We start from the raw sequence: 25,757 nt of genomic DNA, 5'->3' as shown, positions 1-25,757 counted from the left end.
CGTGCTGTAAATGTCCACTACCAATGATCACCACCAGAGGGCGCTGCAATATTCCCTTAAACTGACTTTCCATATTTTCTTCATCACTTATAGCGTCCCAGAAGTGAATGTTCTTTACATTATATTATATGGTGGATGGTTTTCTGGATATGTTCTAGCTTTCAGTACGGGAGTTGGCCAGGTAAGCATATCCCCATAGAAGTGAGTGGAGAGAGACACTCAGAGAACCGTCTGGAGGCGCTTAACATACATACCACATATTCTTATTCATGTATATCAGTATATACTGCTTTGTTTGCATTCTATTCAGGTCTGTACTTTCTATATATATGCATCATTTTAATTGCAATGAATCATGTTCTCCACCTACTAATGGTCATGTATGTTTCATGGCCGCCGTGTGTGGCTTGTACTGTCGGGTTTAATGATTAGTGTCATTATAAACTGCTGGCTTGGGAGTTCTATTCATTTTGCAGTCCTTGTCTGTGTCATCCCATAGAAGACGCAGCCTGCGCAAGTATGGAGGTCAAACCTTTTATAACTGAAAGTCGGGAATATTCCAGGAAAATATTTCCAAGCCCCCTTGATAGTATATGACAATACTGCCCCCCGGTGGACATATTAATAATGCGCTATAGAACACACACATCCTCAGTCTGCTTTATTTCAGAATTAAATATTTACATTCATCATTTTCAAGCAATTCTGTGCACCGTCCCTTTAAGTACCTCTTAAAGCCACAGGAGATCATTTGAATTCTAACCCAAATGTAAACTATTCAATCGCATCTACAGTAAAGGATATAATAAAGTGGCGCAGAGTCTAATAAAGGGTTAAGGACTCCAGATTGCACATTATGTTTTGCTCTCCTGTGGGACGACTGATGGCATCTAAGGTTTCCGAACAACCTGCAAGGGTTAATTGGATTTGGGAATAGACCGCTCCCCGAACTGATAAAGCTTTAGTCCAGGCATGCTCAACCTGCGGCCCTCCAGCTGTTGCAAAACTACAACTCCCAGCATGCCCAAACAGCCTACAGCTACCAGCCTACAGCAGGGCATGGTAGGAGTTGTAGTTTTACAACAGCTGGAGAGCCACAGGTTGAGCATGCCTGCTTTAGCCAATTATCTGCCAGACCCGGGCCCCTAAAACCAGCAGGGAAGCCACATGATGGAACTGAAAGCGCTGGTGGTCAAGGCTCCCGCCAGAAAACCCAGAGCCATCTGTTCGCCTAACGAATCACGGTTGTCCCTGACAATCACTCGCGTCACTCCGGGACCTAGGGCGAGAGATAAAATCAACGAAATCAGAAGGTTCATAGGCGGTAAAAAAAAACAACTTCTGTGCTGGTCCTCACACAGCAGCGGGGGTGTTACAGTGTGTCAGTGCAGAAAAATTTGTCTCCTGTCCTGTATATACATACACTGATACACTGTAACAAGCCTTCAGCTGTGTGAGCTAGATACGTTCAGAAGAAATGCCAGCAGTGATTTCATTCACTGACAGCAAACATAGATCTTAAAATTTGCAAAAGTGGATGGGCACTCTGATAGATGGAGTCACATATAGGGCAGATTTGTCACTGGCACCGATTATTCACTGCGAAAGATCTAACCCCTAGAACAACATGCTGATATTATGATTAAAGTGACATCATATAAGACTTTCTGCACCGTCACCATCCATACGGATACAAAGACCGCTACCTTGTGACCGCTAGTCCCAAGCCTTAGACCGGCGCATGTCTGGAGACATATGAACTATAGTGCACGGTATATAGGAAGACTCCTAGGCCTTTTATCGACCACATGCGATCCTGCACCGAGGGGCTCTAAAAACCCATCAGGCTGCGTGAACACCGCAATCAGTTCCATTTATCCCACGTGTCACGTGTCCGTTTATGTGGATTTTACCCTGCATTTTTATCCCAGATAGCAGGAAGCTATTTTTTAATTTTTTTATTTTATTTTACATTTTATGTATTTGATATAGGATGCATTTTGGAAATATCATGCCTTGATAGGGATTCTTCTATCCAGCATTATAATAGTCTGTTATTGTTTATATTAAAATTCCAGTGACAAATCTGCCCTCTATGTGACTCCATCTATCAGAGTGCCCATCCACTTTTGCGAATTTCTTTTACTTTGGGGGTAGGGTGTAACACTAGTTTGGAGCACCTCTACATCATCAATGAGAAGGTGAGCCGTCCTATATTTCTTATTTCCTCAATAGATCTTAAAATATTCTACCGTTTTCAAACCGACACCTGCATCTGAATACTTTTGTAATTGCATGTCATTAAGAATTTAGCATAACCACTGAGCTATACGATAAAATGTATCTGTATAGCGCCACCTGCTGTTTGTTCTTTTTCTTATTTCTTTGTCCTGCTCACTGAGATGGCCGCACATGCTCAGTTTCATCCTTCAACTGCCTCCTGAGCCGTGATAGGGAGAGCATGGACACGCCTCCTGAGCCGTGATAGGGAGAGCATGGACACGCCTCCTGAGCCGTGATAGGGAGAGCATGGACACGCCTCCTGAGCCGTGATAGGGAGAGCATGGACACGCCTCCTGAGCCGTGATAGGGAGAGCATGGACACGCCTCCTGAGCCGTGATAGGGAGAGCATGGACACGCCTCCTGAGCCGTGATAGGGAGAGCATGGACACGCCTCCTGAGCCGTGATAGGGAGAGCATGGACACGCCTCCTGAGCTGTGATAGGGAGAGAGCTGCAGCAGAAAATGAATTGGAAGATCTCTGGATCCATGTGAGGTACAGGGCCGATTCTAGCTTTGTTAGAAAGTGATTGTCATATCCTATATCAGGCATGCTCAACCTGCGGCCCTCCAGCTGTTGCAAAACTACAACTCCCAGCATGCCCGAACAGCCTACAGCTCTCAGACTACAGCAGAGCATTGTGGGAGTTGTAGTTTTACAACAGCTGGAGGAGCCGCAGGTTGAGCATGCCTGTCCTATATGATATTAGTCATGGAACAACCCCTTTAAATAATAGTGTAAAAGCTAAAAGGTCTTGTTATTCCACAGTACATTGTAAGGATGCACCATGGCCACTAGATGGCAGTATAAGGCTTCCAGAAAAATTCACATCCAGAAGTGCAAGCAGGAAACCATGAACCCAGCAAATAGGGATGAGCAAATCCAATTTGGATGAAACCTCCGCAGTCGATTCGCATAAAACTTTGTTCCAATACTGTGCAGAGCAGGAGCTCCGTGCAGTATTAGAATGTATTGGCTCCGATGAGCCGAAGTTATTATTGCGAGACTTCGCGTAATAACTTTATAAATTAATTTGTACTGTAAGAAACCATTTCCCGAACTCGGGATCTGTTCCAAGGTACCACTTGGAACTGAACCCGAGTTCGGGAAAGGGAATGTTTTTTTAAAGTACAAATTAATTTATGAAGTTATTGCGCGAAATCTCACGAGACTTCGCGAAGCAATACCTTCGGCTCATGGGAGCCAATACATTCTAATACTGTACGGAGCTCCTGCTCATGCCTAGCTCTAATAAACTAATAAACTAGCAAATAAAAAAAATGACAGTTACCCTTTAATCTATTAAAAAATATTTACAAGTAATCTTCATGAAAAAAAAATTCTATCTCCTGCCGTTTTGTGTATTCAACTCCCATGCAGACTTATGTACCTCCATAGCTCATGGCTGCTCTCTGTAGTGCACCCGTCTAGCCATCCACCTACTAATCTAGAGGTAGGGGGCAGATGAATGGGCGTGTCACAGGATCAGACTACACAGGGTTTGCTGTCTGTTACCGTGGAGACGTATAAGTCTGCACTGAAGCTGTATACACATAACAAAAAGAATGTTTTAGTATAGACAGTTTGCAAAGTGGCCTCAGATTTCATTTTACATCCATCAGAGAAGTACAAAGATGGATATAGGCCATGAATTCATAGAGTAAGGGGGTTAGCAGCAGGAAACCTCCTTGCTGACAGTTTCCGGATAGTAAAAAATTCTTTATGTTGATCAGGACTCATGGGGCATTTTTATGCCACCACGGACTCCTCTCTGGAGCTGCAGACTTTCGCTGACGTCATCACTTCATGTCTGCAGCTGTAGGACTAGACTCAGACGGTCACTCGAAGAAATGACTGATCTGGCTATCCTATCTGTAGAACGTACCGTAGCCATGCTCGTAGTAGCCAGGATTGATGTACACAGCCTGATGAGAGTTCGCTGCGACAGTGTGGTAGTTGTCGTCATATGGATTATATATGTAGACCTGGAGAGAGCAGAGCAGATATCACCGCCATATACTGCACTTATAGCATTCCACTCTAGAGATTATACACAGTCATGCAGGAGCTTATATCCTGCGCCGATTAGGCCTCCTGCACACGACCGTTGTGTGCACCCGTGGCCGTTGTGCCGTTTTCCGTTTTTTTTCGCAGACCCATTGACTTTCAATGGGTCCGTGGAAAAATCGGAAAATGCACCGTTTTGCAGCCGCATCCGTGATCCGTGTTTCCTGGCCGTGAAAAAAATATGACCTGTCCTATTTTTTTCACGGCCAACGGTTCACGGACCCATTCAAGTCAATGGGTCTGTGAAAAATCACGGATGCACACAAGATTGTCATCCGTGTCCGTGATCCGTGTCCGTGATCCGTGTCCGTTTTTTCCTATCATTTCAATGGCAAACTTGACTTAGATTTTTTTTTTATTTTTCATGTCTGTGGATCCTCCAAAAATCAAGGAAGACCCACGGACGAAAAAACGGTCACGGATCACGGACCAACGGAACCCCATTTTGCGGACCGTGAAAAAATACTGTAGTGTGCAGGAGGCCTTACTCTGATACTATGTCTTTATAATAGTAAGAGGTTTGTTCTTCTCATACATGGATCCAAATCCCCTGCATGGCTACAATATAAAACTCAATGAGACGTACATCTGATTGCTGCGACTGCGTGTGGTCCCATTGGCGATATGCGAGTTTCGGCCCTAGAGTAGAACATCTCTCTATTGAGCAATGGACATCTATCAAAACCCCAACACCCTCACTAAGGAGTGGGATGATACTTGTGGCAGCTGATTTTTACCCCTTATAACCCCTAATTGTTAGGATTTTGGCCACCTTGTTAGGGGGCTAGGTTATTGGCACGAATTATGCGTGCAGTATACATTAACTCTGTGGTTACTATCTCAGGGCTACTTTGCACCGTGCACTTTACTCTAGCATCTATTTTAGTCACCTTATCAATTTTTGCGATATTATTGTCACTTCTATATATTTATTATGTGTGTCACTTTTTTTTTATTTATTTTTTTCTTAAGATTCATAGTGTTAGCTCTTTATTCATGAGATAGGTTACCTGTATGCCCCCGTTATGATATGGCATAGTGGGCTAACGTTTTGGGCCATTATTTCTACTGTAGTTATTTTTCATACGTTATATATGTATTTGATTGTTCCAGCTTTAGAGATTTGTAAACATGGGGGTTACATAGGGATTCCGTTTCTATATGCATCAGATTGGAATATATATTGTATCTGAGATGTATCCTGTCATTAGGCTGTCCATTTATTGCTGCATGGGTATGCCGGATCCCGTTTTCAATATTACAATCTAAATTAAAATATAAAAATACATCCTGATAAACATCGTGATCTGTTGCACTGGTCAGTCGCTATCTCCACCTGGCAATAGCGCATCGCACCGATGCGCTGCGGGGGGGGGGCATCGCGGTGGCGCTCCTATACCTGTCTCCTGTGAGCCGGCTAACGCACGCCCCCATGTCATGTGATCGGACGGGAGGGGGGTGTGGCTGCGTGTTGTCAGCGCGGCTCCCTCCTCCCTGTCTGGTCATGTGACGTGTTGGGCCGGCCTCACCTGGTTCCTGGGAGTGGGCGGCGCGCCCCTATGATGTTACACTCTGCATCACTGGGCGTATGCGCTAATCAACTTCCGGCTGTGGACCACACTATTTAAGGATGGACACTGTTTGTTACCTTTACCTCCTGACGAAGCCTTTCTCGGCGAAACGCGCGTCGAGGTGCAGCTCTGGTCACCGATCTTGGGTTCCGGCATACCATGGGTAACTTGTGTTTTTGTTTCATGCATTGTTACTTTGTTTATTCAGTATGATTTCTTGCTTACACGCAGCATTCCTGCTCGGCCCCTGATTGTGTTACTATTTGGTAATCCGCATTTACCGGATTGCCATCTATGTTACCATTGGGGGGTAGGTGTGCTGTGTGTGACCACATTGACCTTTTTGTATTATTGTATGTAGCATACACATGGTTATAGGTTACTTTGGGTGAACTTACAGCTCTCCCATTAGTATGCAGCTTTATACCCAATGTCTGTGACCCCTTTTTCCCTGTTAGTCCGGTATATGTGAGGGTGGTTGATTTTGGTCCCACCACATGGGGCGCACTACCACCCCCCTTTACTTTGTGCCTTTATGTTATATTTATTGTCATTTAATGTGTCTTTAATAAACTACATATATTTTATATGTGTGCTCTCTTATTCTATATGGGGTTATTGGTTTTTTTTTGTTGGTTGGTACAATATAAAACTGCCTGCAGCCACCACCAGAGGGAACAGTATACAGTAAGCTCCTGCGCTCCCTCTAGTGATGGCTGTATAAATCACATGCAGTAAGCTCCTGAGCTCCCTCTAGTGATGGCTGTATAAATCACATACAGTAAGCTCCTGAGCTCCCTCTAGTGGTGGCTGTATAAATCACATACAGTAAGCTCCTGCGCTCCCTCTAGTGGTGGCTGTATAAATCACATACAGTAAGCTCCTGCGCTCCCTCTAGTGGTGACTGTATAAATCACATGCAGTAAGCTCCTGAGCTCCCTCTAGTGATGGCTGTATAAATCACATACAGTAAGCTCCTGAGCTCCCTCTAGTGATGGCTGTATAAATCACATACAGTAAGCTCCTGAGCTCCCTCTAGTGGTGGCTGTATAAATCACATACAGTAAGCTCCTGCGCTCCCTCTAGTGGTGACTGTATAAATCACATGCAGTAAGCTCCTGCGCTCCCTCTAGTGATGGCTGTATAAATCACATGCAGTAAGCTCCTAGTGGTGACTGTATAAATCACATGTAGTAAGCTCCTGCGCTCCCTCTAGTGGTGGCTGTATAAATCGCACACATTGAGCTCCCTCTAGTGGTGGCTGTATAAATCACATGTAGTAAGCTCCTGAGCTCCCTCTAGTGGTGGCTGTATAAATCACATGCAGTAAGGTCCTAGTGGTGGCTGTATAAATCACATGTAGTAAGCTCCTGCACTCCCTCTAGTGGTGGCTATATAAATCACATACATTCTACTCCTGAGCTCCCTCTAGTGGTGGCTGTATAAATCACATGCAGTAAGCTCCTGAGCTCTCTCTAGTGGTGGCTGTATAAATCACATGTAGTAAGCTCCTGAGCTCCCTCTAGTGGTGGCTGTATAAATCACATGTAGTAAGCTCCTGAGCTCCCTCTAGTGGTGGCTGTATAAATCACATGCAGTAAGCTCCTACGCTCCCTCTAGTGGTGGCTGTATAAATCACATACATTAAGCTCCTGAGCTCCCTCTAGTGGTGGCTGTATAAATCACATGCAGTAAGCATCTGCGCTCCCTCTAGTGGTGGCTGTATAAATCACATGCAGTAAACTCTTGCGCTCCCTCTAGTGGTGGCTGTATAAATCACATGCAGTAAACTCTTGAGCTCTCTCTAGTGGTGGCTGCATGCAAACAGAACATGATCATTTATCTGGATTCTTACGCAGAGGATTTGGAGCTCTGTATCAGGAAAATGGAGCTTTGAAAGCTACAAAGATCTATTATGAAAATAATCAGAATGGAATTTTGGACCTAATTAGATTAAACAAAAAAATGGTGGACACTTATGACCCACCCCGTGACGACTTACCGGCTGGGATCTTGCGTCCGGTAAAGCTAACTTCCAAGCACTTAAATAGAAAAGAAAGAAAATATAAGTCGTATGAACTTCTTGTTACGTACATAATAGCTACAGCAGCACAGAGTGTTTCAGAACAATTCCACACATCACTCAACCTGTTTACTGGTGTGCTGAGTAGTAGAAGCATATATGTCAATCAATGTTTCACCCCAGGTCGGATGTTGGACATGTGGTGGTGAAGGTGGGGGTGGTAGTGTCCCTATTACAGGACATTTATGGGGCTCTGACCAAACTTAGTGTCTATAAAATGGCTTAAAGGGGTTTTCCATCACAATAAAAATTGCCGATGCTCCCCGCCACCTATGCAGTGACATCACCAACCGCCCATGTGACCACTGCAGCCAATCACTGGCCTCATCTGTATAACTACTCAACATGTGCATCTCCATAGTCAGCACCTCAGTAAAGTAGGGCAGGTGAGCAGGTGGAGGGATTATGGGTAATTTCTGCCGGCCAACCAGTGCTCAGATTATAGTGAATGTCAGCACTTGGCAGAAGCTACAGATTATAAAACACCGTCCACTGGACGACCTCTGTGACCTGAGGGAACCCTCCATAGACCTGCTCTGCAGATTAGATCTCACTATGTATATAGGGTTATATGGAGGAAAAGGGGGTCAACAGTCAAGTCTTTATTCAAAATGCTGCCAGTCACTCCACCAGCAGAATAGTGAGTGCAGCTCTGGAGTATAATACAGGATGTAACTCAGGATCAGTACAGGATAAGTAATGTAATGTATGTACACAGTGACTGCACCAGCAGAATAGTGAGTGCAGCTCTGGAGTATAATAAAGGATGTAACTCAGGATCAGTACAGGATATGTAATGTAATGTATGTACACAGTGACTGCACCAGCAGAATAGTGAGTGCAGCTCTGGAGTATAATACAGGATGTAACCCAGGATCAGTACAGGATAAGTAATGTAATGTATGTACACAGTGACTCCACCAGCAGAATAGTGAGTGCAGCTCTGGAGTATAATACAGGATGTAACTCAGGATCAGTACAGGATAAGTAATGTAATGTATGTACACAGTGACTGCACCAGCAGAATAGTGAGTGCAACTCTGGAGTATAATACAGGATGTAACTCAGGATCAGTACAGGATAAGTAATGTAATGTATGTACACAGTGACTGCACCAGCAGAATAGTGAGTGCAGCTCTGGAGTATAATAAAGGATGTAACTCAGGATCAGTACAGGATAAGTAATGTAATGTATGTACACAGTGACTGCACCAGCAGAATAGTGAGTGCAGCTCTGGAGTATAATACAGGATGTAACTCAGGATCAGTACAGGATAAGTAATGTAATGTATGTACACAGTGACTCCACCAAATAGAATACAAAAGTAAAAGCAAGCACAATGTAACATCATTCTGCAAGGATATAATATATAAACTAATTCTATATTCACTACATTAAGTGAATATTAGGTACTTTGTAAATAAACCTACTCACTCACTTCATTACAGTTTGTGCTGACTAACTTTGTCTTTTGCTTTTGCACCAGCTGAATAGTTATTGCAGCTCTGGAGTATAATACAGAATGTAATTTAGTACAATCATGTAAGAAATGGTAAGAAAATCGCATCAGGGAAATTAAAGGTTAAAACCAGCCGGGTTATCTGAGTACAAGGGTCCTGTCCTCTATGTGGCGCCATATACTCACACTGCATCGTCCCCACTCTCTGCACACAGCACCAGCCTGGAGCGATCCCTCATCTCTATTGTCAGTAATGAATCCCGGTTACTTCCCTCCGGAGGCTCAATATCTGAAGGGAAGACAAGACATTTCTCTATTACTGTCCTGATAGACGGAGAAACACTACAAGATACATAAAATGTTATTTTAGGCTGGTATAACCTGGGTGTTGTGAGGGATGAGAATCCATTTTGTATAAACATGTCCTCCATCTTGTGTATGTGGCAGATGGAGGTCAGTGTCTTGAATAGAGCATACAAGGTTAATCTAAAACAAGGCATGAAAAGGTCAGCTCATGTGTGCACCCACATCCCCTCCCCACAGTTTCCTATCTAGCAGTCTGAGCCTCAGTAAGTGTGGGGGTGGGGGGGGGGGGAAGAGGAGAGAGGATTGGAAACATACGTATGGTCTTGTATGGTCTTATGATCTATATCTTATAACTGCAAATGTCATGTGATGTTTTTTTCTGTTTCAAGCCTATATTATTGTGAGCTTGTCTTTGAATTAAAGAGAAATCTGATACAACTACATCCAATGTTTGTGTCAGTTTCTCCGAGCTCTCGCATCCTTTTTAATTTGGATTTCAGCAATTATAGGTGAAGGGATATTTCCCTTACAAAATCTTGGCGCCCAACGTGGGGCTCAACTAAAAGACACTTCATCTGGTCTCCGACAAATTGGACGTTCCGGGATTTGATACAAGAAATAGCGCTAAAAGGTAAGTGTAACGGTCACGTACACACACACACAGGGGGGGAGGATAGTGACCACTGCGCTCCACCCTCACCCCTGGCCCTGCCTACTTGCCTCACGAGTCCTGATGACAGGGGACAACTGGACGGCAGTCCCTAACTTAGTATACGTGCGGGAAGGACAGACAAGACAAATAACGGATAGTGAACGGACCGGGTCAAAACCAAGAGGACAACGCAGTACAGAGGGATAAGCAAAGAAAGGTCAGGAGAAGCCGGGGTCATAAATACCAGGAGAGTCGAGAAGTACCAAACGAGTCCACAAAGAATAGTCAGGTGGAAGCCGAGGTCAATATACCAGGAAGGATGCGCAGTACAGGAGGAGCAGGCAAAGGATCGTCAGGGAACAGGATCAGGTAAGTGCACAGGTATCCAACAACTGCCAGGAACCTAAATTACCAGGCAATCTGTGGCCAGCAGGCTGCCTGTATTTACAGTGGGGAGTGAGGGTCATGTGACGTGGCCAGCGTCACATGACCGACAGACCGACCAGTTGAGCACCGAGTGATCAGCTCGGCGCTCAAGGCAGACCTAGGAGCAGGGAGCCTCCCAGCTAGCAAAGCCGCCCTGGGAACGAGGTCAAACACAGATCCTCGCTCCCGAAGCTAAGCAGCAGGTCTGCAGCTGATGGGAGACCGAGTGTGCCTTCGGCACCCCGTTACAGTAAGAGACTTTATCTTACACTATATCTGTGTCTCCCTGAGTGTTTTGTCCGGTTCGAGGATCTGGTGATTGAATGTATGTTTAAGTCTTTTTATAGTTGAGCCTATTTTTGGTAAGAACCTGAAAATGACTATGATTGTTGGACTTTGAGACCTAAGAGATGGACAGTCTCAATTGGGAAGTTTTTGGTTTAGTTTTGGGAGTTTGGGTATATGCCTTATTTGTTCTTTATTGTATGTGGAAAATCTTGGAGAATTACAGGAAGGGTAATCAAAGTCCTTGGACTCCAATGTCCGGTTTGTGAGGTTTTGATTGGTTAAGAAACTCACTAATATAGGTAAATATAGTGGGGAAATTCTGAGGAAACTGAGGGAAATAGACGTCTGAATAATTGTTTAATTTTCTGTGGAAAAAGATTGACATAGAAAATGGGGAACAATTTCAGTATACCAGAGGGTTACAAAACAACTAAGACTTTAGTCGAAGAGAGGAAAGGAAAAGAAGGTTTAAAAAATATTGACAGGGTGTTGAAGAAGGTAGGAATGAAGGATGAAAATTTGAATGTGGATACTTGGGAAAGATTCAGAAGGACACATTGTGGTTGGATAAAGGATCATGGATGTGAAGAAGTAGTTAATACCTGGGTTAAAGTGGCAGGGGAAGTTGAAACTGAGGGGTGGCGAGGATAAGTAGTAAGAGGTAGACTGTTGTATACTCGGAAATCAAAAGACAATGATGCTGACGAACGACCTCCGCCATATCCAACTGCCCCTAGACCTCTAAGAGGGAATGGACCGGTGGGATGGACTGGTAATGTCTGTGGCAATCAGAATCCAGACTGGGCCAATGCGTGCTGAGCCTGTGGTGCCCCCCGACCCCACAGACCTGTAGGACTCTACCCTGTTCTGACTACGACAAGACTCCTACCCAGACCCACAACAGGGGGCGATGGGAGGAGGACCTGATACAACCTCAAGACCACCAGGACAGGTCATTAGATCGACCAGCCGGAATCAGGAACCTGAATTTCTTCACGCCAGTGTGACTTAGTACCACCCCTGGAGTCCGAAAGACCAACTCGGACTTTTGACCCGACTGCCCGACCCTCTGATGAGACCTATGCCTACTTTTAGGACTCTTCAACAGATACAGATGACTTATGGGGCTACTTGGACTGACTTAAAGGATCTGATGTTGCTAAAGATGGGCGAGTCACGAACACAGAAATGTTCCCATGGATATTATGACTAGAGACTGGGTTAAGACTTTACAGTCTGGGACTGAATTTGTCAGGGTTTTTACAGAATGGGCACGTACAAGGGAGGAAGAAAGTTCCCAAAGTCTTAAAGACGTAGTACAGGATCCTCAGGAGACTGTTGAGACTTATGTTGCAGGACTAAGGACTATTTGGACTGACATGGGTTGGGATCAAGCTGGAAACATGGAAGAAAAACCCTCCAGGCTAAGCTGAAAGCTTGTAAACCTGAATGGCGTGTGACCCCTTTAACCCAATGAATTGCTGCAGCCAAAGGGTTAGAACTAGACATGAAGAAAAACCCTGCTCCGGTTAAATACATGGGGCAGGGCACCGGTCCCAAACGTGATTTTAAATGTTACAATTGCGGCAAACCAGGTCACATGAAGAGAGATTGCAGGGTTCCCAGCAAACCTAGAGACAACGGTGGCCAATCTAGTCCACAATCACCACCGTCTTCAGACTAGGATACCGGTACCCCGTGACAGTTCTGCCTGTAAAAGTAGAGTCCGTGGGGCCCCAAATACATATCCCGGTATCCCTAGGAAATAAAAAGGCAGTACCATTCCTGGTCGACACGGGGGCTGCCAAAACAGTTGTTCACCAGAACTTTTTAAAACCCTATCAACTCAGTCCATACCACGTCCCAGCCATGGGTTTCACTGGGGAAACCGTGTTTGTCCGTGAGTCTGAACCAAACTAAAAATCAAAGCCAGTACAGTTATCACTCAAATTTTGGTAAAGGATGATCTCCCTGAACCTATTCTGGGAACTGATGTACTCCAACCGCTCAGGGACAGTATTTATCTACACCCAGATGGGACTAGTCACATAGACTTTGGAGTCCCAAAAGAAGTTCTCTGCCCAATGATGGCTTCTATAACGGTGGCTGAATTAAATATTCCTGATTGGACAAAATCTGAAAAGAGTCTGCTCAGCCAGGTCCCCGAGAGCCTTTGGGCCACCTAAAAGACGGACATAGGCAAATTACCTGTGTCCCCTGTGATGGTGTCTCTACAGCCCGGGTGTCAGCCCCCGCAAGTTAAACAGTACCCATTGAGTCACGCTCAGGAAATAGCAGTGTCTAGCCAAATAGATGATTTCCTCCGAGCAGGTGTTCTCATCAAGACTGTGTCCCCGGCAAACACTCCCCTATTTCCAGTGAAGAAGAAGGCTGTTAAGGGTCAGCTAGTCACATATCGAATGGTCCATGTTCTTCGAGAGGTCAACAAAGTCACAGTCCTACAAACCCCAGCACATTCTGCTGTCCCAAGTTCCGTCCACAGCTACCTGTTTCACTGTGATTGACCTGGCAAATGCATTTTTCAGTGTACCTCTGCATCCAGATTGTCAGTATCTTTTTGCTTTCACTTTCAAGAGCAACCAGTAGATATGGACTGTTTTACCCCAGGGGGCCCAGAACTCTCCCACCATGTACAGTCAGTCACTACAGTCTGTCCTAGCCAACTGGTCCCCTCCTGGAACTGTGGTCTTATTGCAATATGTCGATGACTTACTTTTGTGTTCTGAAATAGAGACCAGCTGTCAAGCTTCCACTCTGTCACTCATAATTTTTCTCCAAGAAAATGGTTGTAAAGCTTCTAGGCATAAACTGCAGTCTTGTAAAGACAAGGTGATATTTCTTGGACACTGCCTGTCACACGGTGCCCGGCACCTTACCCCCGAACGAAAAGAGACAGTGGAAAAGATACAGGTGCCCAAAGGAGCACAGAACTTGAGAGTATTTTTGGGTCTAGTCTCATACTGCCGTCCCTGGATACAGCACGCATCTATGTCAATGCAGCCCCTCTATGACTGTTTGTTTTCTGATTCCTTTCATCTTACAAAAGAAGCTGTTAATAACTTTCATACTCTGAAACTGTGCATACAGTCTGCCCCCGCTGTGGGCATTCCAAAATATGACGAAACTTTCTGTTTGTTTTGTTCTGAAATGCAGGGGCAAAGCACTGCTGTACTGACTCAAACACGGAGATCGGCAACGCCCCATTGCCTACTTTTCTGCATCCCCTCTTGTGTCAGGGCAGTAGCGGCAGTGCAAGCCATGATTAAAAAAGCTTCTGAAATTATTCTGGACTACCCTGTAACTGTTCAAACTCCTCATGACATTCAAGGCATTCTCACTCAAGTGCAACCAAAACATATCTCCATGGCCAGACAAGTGAGACTACAGTGTGCACTCCTGATGCCTGCAAACATCTCATTCAAACGTTGTACTTCTCTGAATCCTGCTACTCTGTTACCAATTACAGATTCAGTAATGGTGGAGGGAGGTGTATCAGAACTTCTAACTGATCTTGTTGAACATGACCCTCATGATTGCGAACAATTATTGCAGCAGGAAAATTTCTGGTTTTGTACACGTTCATGAAAAACCTCTTTCTAATCCTGACTTTGAGTATTTTGTAAATGGAAGCAGGTTCATGGGAGAGGATGGCCGGTTCCATACTGGATATGCAGTGGTCACACAGCACGAGGTAGGTATAGCTGAACCACTCCCACCTCATATGTCAGCACAAGAGACAGAGTTGAAGGCACTCAGTGAAGCACTGAGGAGAAGAAGGTGAACATCTACACAGACTCAAGGTATGCTTTTGGTATTGCACATGACTATGGACCTATTTGTCGGGCCAGGGACTTCCTAACATCTGCAGGCCCGCCTATAAAGAATAAAGACTCTGTACTAGAACTTACGAACTCTCTGTTGTTACCAGAGGAAGTTGCCATCATCAAGGTCAAGGCACACACCAGGCACAACATGGTGGAGGCAAAAGGTAACGATCGAGCTGACAAAGCGGCCAAACAAGCGGCACTACAGCCCGTAAAGACTGTCTCCACCCCGGTAAAAATCCTGAAGCCTGAAGACGTGTCTGTAAGTGTGCTCCAGAAAATGACTGATCAAGCCCCTTCTGAGGAAAAAGAACTTTGGGCAAAGCACAGGGCCAAGGTTGATGAACAAGGAATCTGGAGAAACAAAGAAAGGAGTTGTTTGCCTCGTCCAATGTATCCTGCTATGGCACAGGAGGCCCATGGGCATACCCATCTGTCAAAAGGTGCTATGGTAAGTGTTGTAAATGCTGGTTGGATTGCACCAGGGTTTTCCACAGTAGCAGCTTGGTTTGTACAAGGGTGCATGATTTGTGCATTGGATAATCCCGGTCAAGTGGTGAAGACTCCAGGCAAGCACACCCCAAGGCCATTTTACCCATTTCAGAGATTGCAGATAGACTATATACAGCTACCTAAGGTAGGTGTGTATGAGTTTGTTCTTGTGTGTGTTGATCTAATTTCAGGATGGCCGGAAGCCTTCCCAGTAGCAAAGGCAAATCTAAAGAATACCGGCAAGAAATCGGTCAGTGAACTGATATGCAGATACGGTGTTCCTGAAGTCATTGAGTCAGACAGGGTGTCCCATTTCACAGAAGAAGTAATGAGGGAGGTCATGCAGGCGCTAGGAGTTACTCAAGCTTTTTACACGGCCTACAAGCCCCAAAGCAGCGGCCGAGTTGAACGCCTCAACGGCACGTTGAAGTTAAAGATCCATAAAGCCATGCAGGAAACCCAAAGACCTTGGCCAGAATGCCTGCCCCTCGCCCTATATTCTGTTAGGACCACTCCCAACCGAAAAACAGGACTGTCTCCTTTTGAGATTTTGTTTGGGTGCGCTCTCTGTCTTGGGTTGTACTTCCCCCAGCAGTTACAGATGAACAATGACAATCTCGCTGGGTATGTCCAGGCCCTCACAAAACGGCTTGAACATACTCATAAACAAGTGTTTGCTTCACTTCCAGATCCTGACTCAGTAGAAGGAACTCACATCTTGCAGCCTAGAGATTGGGTGGTGATAGAGGCATGTGAGAAAAGGACTAGATCCAAGATTCGATGGTCCCTTTCAAATACTGTTGTCACGAGGGTATCAAGAGCCACGTCTGACTCCGTTATACCCGGGGTCAGGAAGTCGCAGCGGGTGGCTGCGCGCTCTATATCTAAAGATCACGTTGTTTCTTAGTGATTGTTTTCTGTGTTTGCCTTGCTATCCTTTTTGTCTCACTCAGGGATCCGTAGCTTCTCCTCCTCAGCTGTTTCTTGTCTGCCACTCCCAACCTCCTTATATTCTCCCCTCACACTTCTCTAGTTGCCAGTTATAGAGCTTCCTGCCTGGACATCTATACTGACCCACTGGAGTTGTGAATCCTGGTTGTCGTTCCAGAGTGCTACCCTCCGGATCCCTGTTGGGCTTATTGTTGTCTCCTTTTGTCGCCCACCTGGGATTATATGTTGAGTCTGTGTTGTCTGTCCTCCCCTTGGTGTTTTCCCTTAGAGCTAGTGGTGCGGACTAGTGTTCCCATCGCCCTGTTCACTATCTAGGGCTCAGCTCAGGGAAAGCCAGGGCTTTAGGCACGTGATCGGCGTACGGGTGAGGAACCCGTCTAGGGACGTCAGGGCAGCCAGGTGCCAGCCGCCAGGTGAGTCAGGAGTCACCACCTTCCCTCTCACTTGGGCAGGGCCTTCCTCATTCCCTCCCTCTGTGTCACGTATGTGATAGCCACGCCGACCGTGATATTATAACTGGCCCTTACTTTTTGAGAGAAAAAAAAAAAAAATTATATAATTTTTTATTTGTTGTTTTTTTTTTCTCTCTACTTAGAATCCAATATGGATCCTATTGATGCCTTGGCAGAACAGCTTCAAAGCCTGTCTTTGGAGGTGGCAGGATTGAAGGCGTCTGTTCTCCAACAACAGCAGCAAATGCAGCAGACCGCACCCCCAGCGGTTGCTATGGGTAACCAGGTTGTCACAGAACCCAAGGTTGCTCTTCCCGACAGATTTTCTGGGGGAAGGGACAAATTTGCGACGTTCCGTGAGGCCTGCAAATTATATTTTAAGTTGCGCCCTTACTCCTCAGGTCATGAAGAACAGCGGGTAGGGATTGTCATTTCCCTGCTTCAGGGGGATCCGCAATCCTGGGCGTTCTCGTTACCCCCTGGTTCTCAGGCTCTTCGGTCAGTGGAGGGATTTTTTGGGGCTTTGGGTCTCATATATGATGACCCTGACCGAGTCGCCCTGGCTGAATCGAAGTTACGGAGACTCCTACAGGGAGATCGGTCAGCAGAGGAATATTGCTCAGAGTTCCGTAGGTGGGCTAAGGATACTCAGTGGAACGACCCGGCTCTCAGGAGTCAGTTCTGCTCTGGGTTATCTGAAAGGGTTAAGGATGCACTGGCGCTGTATGAGACCCCCCTTTCCCTTGATGCTGTTATGTCCCTCTCTATCAGAATAGATAGACGTCTTAGGGAGAGATCGAAAATTCCGGAGCAATTGGTTACCTCTCCCAAGCAACAGTCAGCCTGTACTGACTTAGATGAGCCTATGCAGCTAGGCGGAACTTCTCGTCAGGTCCGTCCTCCCGAGGTTCGCCGTAGGGGGGGGGCTTGTTTTTTCTGTGGGTGGAAGGGTCATTTCATTAATGTCTGTCCCTCCTTTCTCAAAAACAAAAGACCGTCGGAAAACTACTAACCCCGGGCTGTGCGGAGGATGTCAGCCGGGGGGTATACGTTTCCTCCATACGAACATCTCAATTTGTGTTACCAGCGGTCATTGTTTTTGGTGTTAAGACGGAGTCTATTTCTTTTTTTCTAGACAGTGGAGCAGGGGTAAACTTGATTGATGCCCATTTTGCCCGCACTATGGGTTTGTCTCTCTGTACGCTGCAGAGACCTATTCCCGTATTCGCTATAGATTCTGCTCCTCTGTCTCAGAGAAACCTCACCCACATTGTTCATAATTTACACCTTCGGGTAGGGGACCACCATAATGAGTGTCTTTCATGTTACGTTCTGGAGGGCCTTCCCTCTCTGGTGGTATTGGGTCTTCCCTGGTTGGTAGCGCACAATCCAGTGGTGGATTGGCAGGCCAGGGAAATATTGGAGTGGAGTGAGCATTGCAGAGAGAATTGCTTAAATAACAATTGCTTAATCGCCTCCATAGCTTCCCTACCTACATTTATTTCGGACTTTGAGGACGTTTTTTCTGAAAAGGGTTGTCAGAAACTACCACCTCATCGTCCTTATGATTGCCCGGTTAACCTGATTCCCGGGGCAAAATTACCCAAGTCCAGGTTGTATAATCTTTCGGGTCCCGAGAGACAAGCCATGAAAGATTATATCTCCGAGAGTCTGGCTAAGGGACACATCAGACCCTCTTCTTCACCCGTGGCTGCAGGGTTTTTCTTTGTTAAAAAGAAAGATGGGGGCCTGCGTCCTTGCTTAGATTTCCGTGAGTTAAACCAGATAACCATCCGTGACCCATACCCTCTTCCTCTCATTCCTGACCTTTTTAATCAGATTGCGGGTGCTAAGTGGTTCTCCAAACTTGATCTTAGGGGGGCCTACAATCTGATTCGTATCAAGGAAGGGGATGAGTGGAAGACAGCTTTTAACACCCCTGAGGGGCATTATGAAAATCTAGTTATGCCTTTCGGTCTGACCAATGCCCCTGCTGTCTTCCAACATTTCGTTAATGATATTTTTAGTCATCTCATCGGCAGGTTTGTAGTCATATACCTAGATGATATCTTAATCTATTCGGCTGATCTGAAAACACATGAGGTGCATGTCAGGCAAGTACTGCAGGTCCTACGGACGAATAAATTATATGCGAAAATTGAAAAATGTGTCTTCGCCGTTCAGGAATTACAGTTCCTGGGATATCTATTATCTGCTTCAGGTTTCCGCATGGATCCTGGGAAGGTCCAGGCAATTTTAGATTGGGATCTTCCTGAGAACCTTAAAGCCCTACAACGGTTTTTGGGTTTCGCTAATTTCTATAGAAAGTTCATTAAAAATTATTCAGTGATCGTTAAACCCCTTACCGACATGACTAGGAAGGGGACGGATTTTTCCAAATGGTCTGACGCCGCTAAAGATGCATTTTCCTCTCTAAAGGAGAGGTTTACCTCGGCACCTGTTCTAATTCAACCTGATGTCTCCCAGCTTTTTATTGTCGAGGTAGATGCGTCAGAGGTGGGAGTGGGAGCTGTATTATCTCAGGGTCCGTCTCCTGGCAAATGGCGTCCTTGCGCTTTCTTTTCCAAAAAATTATCTTCTGCGGAGAAGAATTATGATATTGGAAATAGGGAACTGTTGGCGATTAAACTGGCGCTTGAAGAGTGGCGTCACTTCTTAGAGGGAGCAATCCACCCCGTCACGGTGATTACGGATCACAAGAACCTTCTGTACCTAGAATCGGCTAAGCGTCTCACCCCTAGACAAGCTAGGTGGTCGCTATTCTTTACCAGATTTAACTTTGTAATCACCTATCGTCCTGGGGCAAAAAATACCAAGGCAGACGCATTATCTCGTAGTTTCCCTGGAGGGGGTAATGTTTGTGATCCGGTACCTATTTTACAAAGAGGAGTGGTTGTCTCTGCTGTACACTCTGTTCTTGAGGGAAAGGTGTTAGAGGCTCAGGGGGACGCCCCGGCCTCTTGCCCCTCAGAGAAATTGTTTGTACCGTTAAACCTGCGTCTTGAATTATTAAAAGAACATCATAATTCGGCACTTGCTGGACACCCGGGTAGTAAAGCAACCTTGGAGCTTTTATCTCGTCGTTTTTGGTGGCCAAGGTTGCGTCAGGATGTAATGGATTTCGTGTCTACTTGTTCTACTTGTGCACGCGCGAAAGTCTCTCATACACGTCCAGCAGGGTCTTTATTGACACTTTTCATCCCCAATAGGCCATGGACACATCTGTCAATGGATTTCATCACTGACTTACCGTTGTCGGCGGGTAAAACAGTTATCTTGGTAGTAGTAGACAGGTTTAGCAAAATGGTACACTTTTTTGCGCTACCCGCACTTCCTAATGCTAAAACTCTCGCTCAGGTGTTTATCAGTGAAATCGTGAAGCTTCACGGGGTCCCTTCCGATGTGGTTTCGGATCGGGGAACCCAGTTTATTTCTAAGTTTTGGAAAGCTTTTTGTTCCCGTTTGGGGGTTCACTTGTCCTTTTCCTCAGCTTTCCATCCTCAGTCGAATGGACAGACTGAGCGTACCAACCAAAACCTAGAAACATATTTAAGGTGTTTTGTGTCTGAAAACCAAGAGTTGTGGTCATCATATTTACCGTTAGCTGAGTTTGCCATAAATAATCATTATCAGGAGTCCACTGGCAAGTCACCATTCCTTGGTGCATACGGTTTTCATCCCCAATTTTGTACTTTCAAAGAGGGGGGGGTCATCTGGGGTTCCCGAAGAGGAAAGGTTTTCTTCATCTCTTTCATCGGTATGGCAGAAGGTGCAAGTTAACTTGAAAAAGATGAGTGGTAAATATAAATGCATGGCCGATAAGAAACGGTCGCCAGGTCCGGACCTAGGAGTGAATGACTATGTGTGGTTGTCTACTAGGAATATTAAGTTGAAGGTTCCTTCTTGGAAACTGGGTCCTAGGTTCATTGGTCCCTATAAAATAGTAGCCGTCATTAACCCTGTGGCTTTTCGCCTGGAGCTACCTCAGACTTTTAAGATCCATAACGTCTTCCATAAATCGTTACTCAAGAAGTATGTTCCACCTCTAGAACCATCGCCGCTGCCACCTCCTCCTGTCATTGTGGCTGGTAATCTGGAGTTTCAAATAGCCAGAATTGTTGATTCTCGTCGGGTCCGCCGCTCTCTTCAGTATCTGGTGCATTGGAGGGGTTACGGTCCCGAGGAAAGAATGTGGGTTCCAGCGTCAGAGGTAAACGCCAACAGGTTAATTCAGACTTTCCATGCCTCTCATCCGGAGAGACCTGGTCCTGAGTGTCCGGAGGCCCCTCGTGAAAGGGGGGGTACTGTCACGAGGGTATCAAGAGCCACGTCTGACTCCGTTATACCCGGGGTCAGGAAGTCGCAGCGGGTGGCTGCGCGCTCTATATCTAAAGATCACGTTGTTTCTTAGTGATTGTTTTCTGTGTTTGCCTTGCTATCCTTTTTGTCTCACTCAGGGATCCGTAGCTTCTCCTCCTCAGCTGTTTCTTGTCTGCCACTCCCAACCTCCTTATATTCTCCCCTCACACTTCTCTAGTTGCCAGTTATAGAGCTTCCTGCCTGGACATCTATACTGACCCACTGGAGTTGTGAATCCTGGTTGTCGTTCCAGAGTGCTACCCTCCGGATCCCTGTTGGGCTTATTGTTGTCTCCTTTTGTCGCCCACCTGGGATTATATGTTGAGTCTGTGTTGTCTGTCCTCCCCTTGGTGTTTTCCCTTAGAGCTAGTGGTGCGGACTAGTGTTCCCATCGCCCTGTTCACTATCTAGGGCTCAGCTCAGGGAAAGCCAGGGCTTTAGGCACGTGATCGGCGTACGGGTGAGGAACCCGTCTAGGGACGTCAGGGCAGCCAGGTGCCAGCCGCCAGGTGAGTCAGGGGTCACCACCTTCCCTCTCACTTGGGCAGGGCCTTCCTCGTTCCCTCCCTCTGTGTCACGTATGTGATAGCCACGCCGACCGTGATAACTGTTGACCACCCGCACCGCTGGAAAGGTTGAAGGAAAATCCAACTGGATACACGCTTCTCACTGCAAGATAGTCTTGGAACCACAGGATGAAGATCCTCCTGCTGACAGTGGCTCTGACCCTGAGCGTGTCAGCAGTGTTTCGTCCACTGAATGATGTATAGGACAATGCTTTGATACGGCACCATCAGGTGCTGTTTGAAGGACTGAATGACATTGAAAAATTGAGGGACTGTTGGATCTGTACTCACATTCCTGTGAGTTCAGCCAGTATGCCTTATTTCGCCGTGCCCCTCAATTTTTCTGAATTGTCTGAACTGGCCAACTCTACTATCTTTTTCTCAGGCATGAAGCAGGTTAAGTCTAAAACTATAGACAGGGAAGCACCCTTACCCGTTGCAGGATGGGCTGAGCCCCCCTGGCTCATGGTAAACAGATCAGGGCCACCAGTTGACTATAGCTCTACCCTCTGGAATGAGAACATGTGGTGCAACGTGTTATGCTTTCCAAGTTGGACACACTGTTATTGTTTGCAGATACAGTGGAAAGGTATGTCTTTTAGTCCTCATGACAAATTCGGCTGCAATGACTCTAACCCGAACAGCCTGGTGCAGTGTGTTGGTGTAGGTCCTGTAAAGGGTAAGAATCTGGCCTGCAACAACCATACCTTAGTTGATTTAATTACTATGGAGGGGCACAGAGCACTGTATTACTATGGAGGGGGCACAGAGGACTGTATTACTATGGAGGGGGCACAGAGGACTGTATTACTATGCAGGGGGGCACAGAGGACTGTATTACTATGCAGGGGGGCACAGAGGTCTTTATTACTATGGAGGGGGCACAGAGGACTAGAGGACTGTATTACTATGGAGGGGGCACAGAGGACTAGAGGACTGTATTACTATGGAGGGAGCACAGAGGACTGTATTACTATGGAGGGGGCACAGAGGACTGTATTACTATGGAGGGGGCACAGAGGACTGTATTACTATGGAGGGGGCACAGAGGACTGTATTACTATGGAGGGGGCACAGAGGACTGTATTACTATGGAGGGGGCACAGAGGTCTTTATTACTATGGAGGGGGGCACAGAAGACTAGAGGACTGTAATACTATGGAGGGGGCACAGAGGACTAGAGGACTGTATTACTATCGAGGGGGCACAGAGGACTAGATGACTGTATTACTATGGAGGGGGCACACATGACTGTATTACTATGGAGGGGGCACAGAGGGCTTTATTACTATGGAGGGGACACGGGGCTTTATTACTATGGAGGGGGCACAGAGGACTTTATTACTATGGAGGGGGCACACAGGACTGTATTACTATGGAGGGGGCACAGAGGACTGTATTACTATGGAGGGGGCACAGAGGACTGTATTACTATGGAGGGGGCACAGAGGACTGTATTACTATGGAGGGGGCACAGAGGACTGTATTACTATGGAGGGGCACAGAGGGCTTTATTACTATGGAGGGGGCACAGAGGACTGTATTACTATGGAGGGGGCACAGAGGACTGTATTACTGTGGAGGGGGCACAGAGGACTGTATTACTATGGAGGGGGCACAGAGGACTGTATTACTATGGAGGGGGCACAGAGGACTGTATTACTATGGAGGGGGCACAGAGGACTGTATTGCTATGGAGGGGCACAGAGGGCTTTATTACTATGGAGGGGGCACAGAGGACTGTATTACTATGGAGGGGGCACAGAGGACTGTATTACTATGGAGGGGGCACAGAGGGCTTTATTACTATGGAGGGGGCACAGAGGACTGTATTACTATGGAGGGGGCACAGAGGACTGTATTACTATGGAAGGGGCACAGAGGGCTTTATTACTATGGAGGGGCACAGAGGACTGTATTTCTATGGAGGGGCAAAGAGGACTGTATTACTATGGAGGGGGCAAAGAGGACTGTATTACTATGGAGGGGGCAAAGAGGACTGTATTACTATGGAGGGGGCACAGAGGACTGTATTACTATGGAGGGGGCACAGAGGACTGTATTACTATGGAGGGGGCAAAGAGGACTGTATTACTATGGAGGGGGCACAGAGGACTGTATTACTATGGAGGGGGCAAAGAGGACTGTATTACTATGGAGGGGGCAAAGAGGACTGTATTACTATGGAGGGGGCACAGAGGACTGTATTACTATGAAGGGGGCAAAGAGGACTGTATTACTATGGAGGGGGCAAAGAGGACTGTATTACTATGGAAGGGGGCAAAGAGGACTGTATTACTATGGAGGGGGCAAAGAGGACTGTATTACTATGGAGGGGGCACAGAGGACTGTATTACTATGGAGGGGGCAAAGAGGACTGTATTACTATGGAGGGGGCAAAGAGGACTGTATTACTATGGAGGGGGCACAGAGGACTGTATTACTATGGAGGGGGCACAGAGGTCTTTAATACTATGGATTGGGCACAGAGGACTGTATTACTATGGAGGGGGCACAGAGGTCTTTAATACTATGGATTGGGCACAGAGGACTGTATTACTATGGATTGGGCACAGAGGTCTTTATTACTTTGGAGGGGGCACAGAGGTCTTTATTACTATAGATGGCATTTATACTCTGGAGGGGGCACAGAGGGCATTACTAATGTGAAGGGGGCACAATGGGCATTACTACAATAAAGGGGGCACAGTGGGCATTATAACTGTGAAGGGGGCACAATGGGGATTATTACTGTGAAGGTGGCACAGTGGGGATTACTGTGAAGGGGGTACAGAGAGGGCATAACTATTGTGAGAGGGCACAATGTGGGCATAACTACTGTGAGGGGGGCACACATCTGTACAAAACTACTGTAAAGGTTGTAAGGTGAGGGCAATACTACTGTGAGGGGGTACTATTTTTTTAAAATTATTGGATGGGGGGGGGGGGGGGGTAGAGAAAGGACCCGCCCCGGGTGTCAAACACTGTAGGCACACCACTGAAGCAGGGAACTATTGGCTCCCTGCTCCACCATTGAGCCGCCAGCGCTCCACAGCTGCAGCGCGATGTCCTCACAGATGGTCCTGCTGATCTGTGTAGTAGGAGGAGCGGGGCAGGCTGGGAATCTGCCTCTGCTCCTCCTACACAGCAGCGCCATGTGTCACAGTATCCTGCTGATGGGGAGCGCAGATCATGGCAGGAGCCAGGGGCCCGAGGCCAGGAGGATTTATTTTTTTTTTTTTTTCACTTCCTGTGAAGGGGGCACTGGGCACATATCTTGGCATATCTACTGTGAAGGGGGCACACATCTTGGCATATCTACTGTGAAGAAGGCACACATCTTGGCATATCTACTGTGAGCGGGCACATATTTTGGGATATCTACTGTTAGGGGGCACATATTTGGGATATCTACTGTTAGGGGGCACATATCTGTGAGTAGACCTGAGGGACAGAAACACTGGGTAGAAAATAAAAGTAGGCACATAAGGACTGATTCCCATATATCCTCTCTGTAGCATGCTCTGTGTAAGGTATTTAATCTATAATACATGCAGTTTCATTGCTGTGATATGGACCATGCTGGTATAACCTGGGTATCTCCTGTGTATAATTATATATGTACAGCTGGTATCAGTTATACATCTTCTTGTATATAGTGATATGGAGCATGCTGGTATAACCTGGGCATCGTCTGGTTATAGATTTATAATAACACTTCTAGTATTTTAGTAATTAGTATACAATACTAGAGATTACAGTTATCACTCACCTCCACACTCTTGCCCGGCCCTGACATTCAAACAATTATGTGTCAGTAGGATCCGTTCCTCCATGTTTTGGCGACTTTCATCAGGATAATAGACCAAACCGCCATCCAGCCATAGGTCAAACCAGTGCTTTTTCCATCTCCGCAAAACAGAGCCTATAGAAAAT

At 46.2% G+C, this 25,757-nt stretch overlaps 1 protein-coding gene across 1 annotated transcript in view; it reads right to left on the bottom strand.

Moving 5' to 3' along the window:
* Nucleotides 1-644: 644 nt before the first annotated feature.
* Nucleotides 645-25,757, bottom strand: part of PLEKHB1 (pleckstrin homology domain containing B1) — a 44,896-nt gene continuing 19,783 nt past the window's right edge. Inside the window, exons 3-8 of the mRNA XM_040426500.1 lie at nt 25,594-25,746; nt 9,650-9,752; nt 7,923-7,962; nt 4,168-4,267; nt 1,084-1,279; nt 645-1,028 (exon numbers count right to left, since the gene is read on the bottom strand). Coding sequence (XP_040282434.1) covers nt 1,146-1,279; nt 4,168-4,267; nt 7,923-7,962; nt 9,650-9,752; nt 25,594-25,746 — 530 coding nt within the window. The 3' untranslated portion in view covers nt 645-1,028; nt 1,084-1,145. The remainder of the gene's footprint in view (nt 1,029-1,083; nt 1,280-4,167; nt 4,268-7,922; nt 7,963-9,649; nt 9,753-25,593; nt 25,747-25,757) is intronic.

This window comes from Bufo bufo, chromosome 3 (assembly GCF_905171765.1).
Source record: "Bufo bufo chromosome 3, aBufBuf1.1, whole genome shotgun sequence".
Classification (NCBI taxonomy): domain Eukaryota; kingdom Metazoa; phylum Chordata; class Amphibia; order Anura; family Bufonidae; genus Bufo; species Bufo bufo.
The sequence above is the reverse complement of the archived record's forward strand: the minus strand, read 5'-3'. Positions and strand labels throughout refer to the sequence as shown.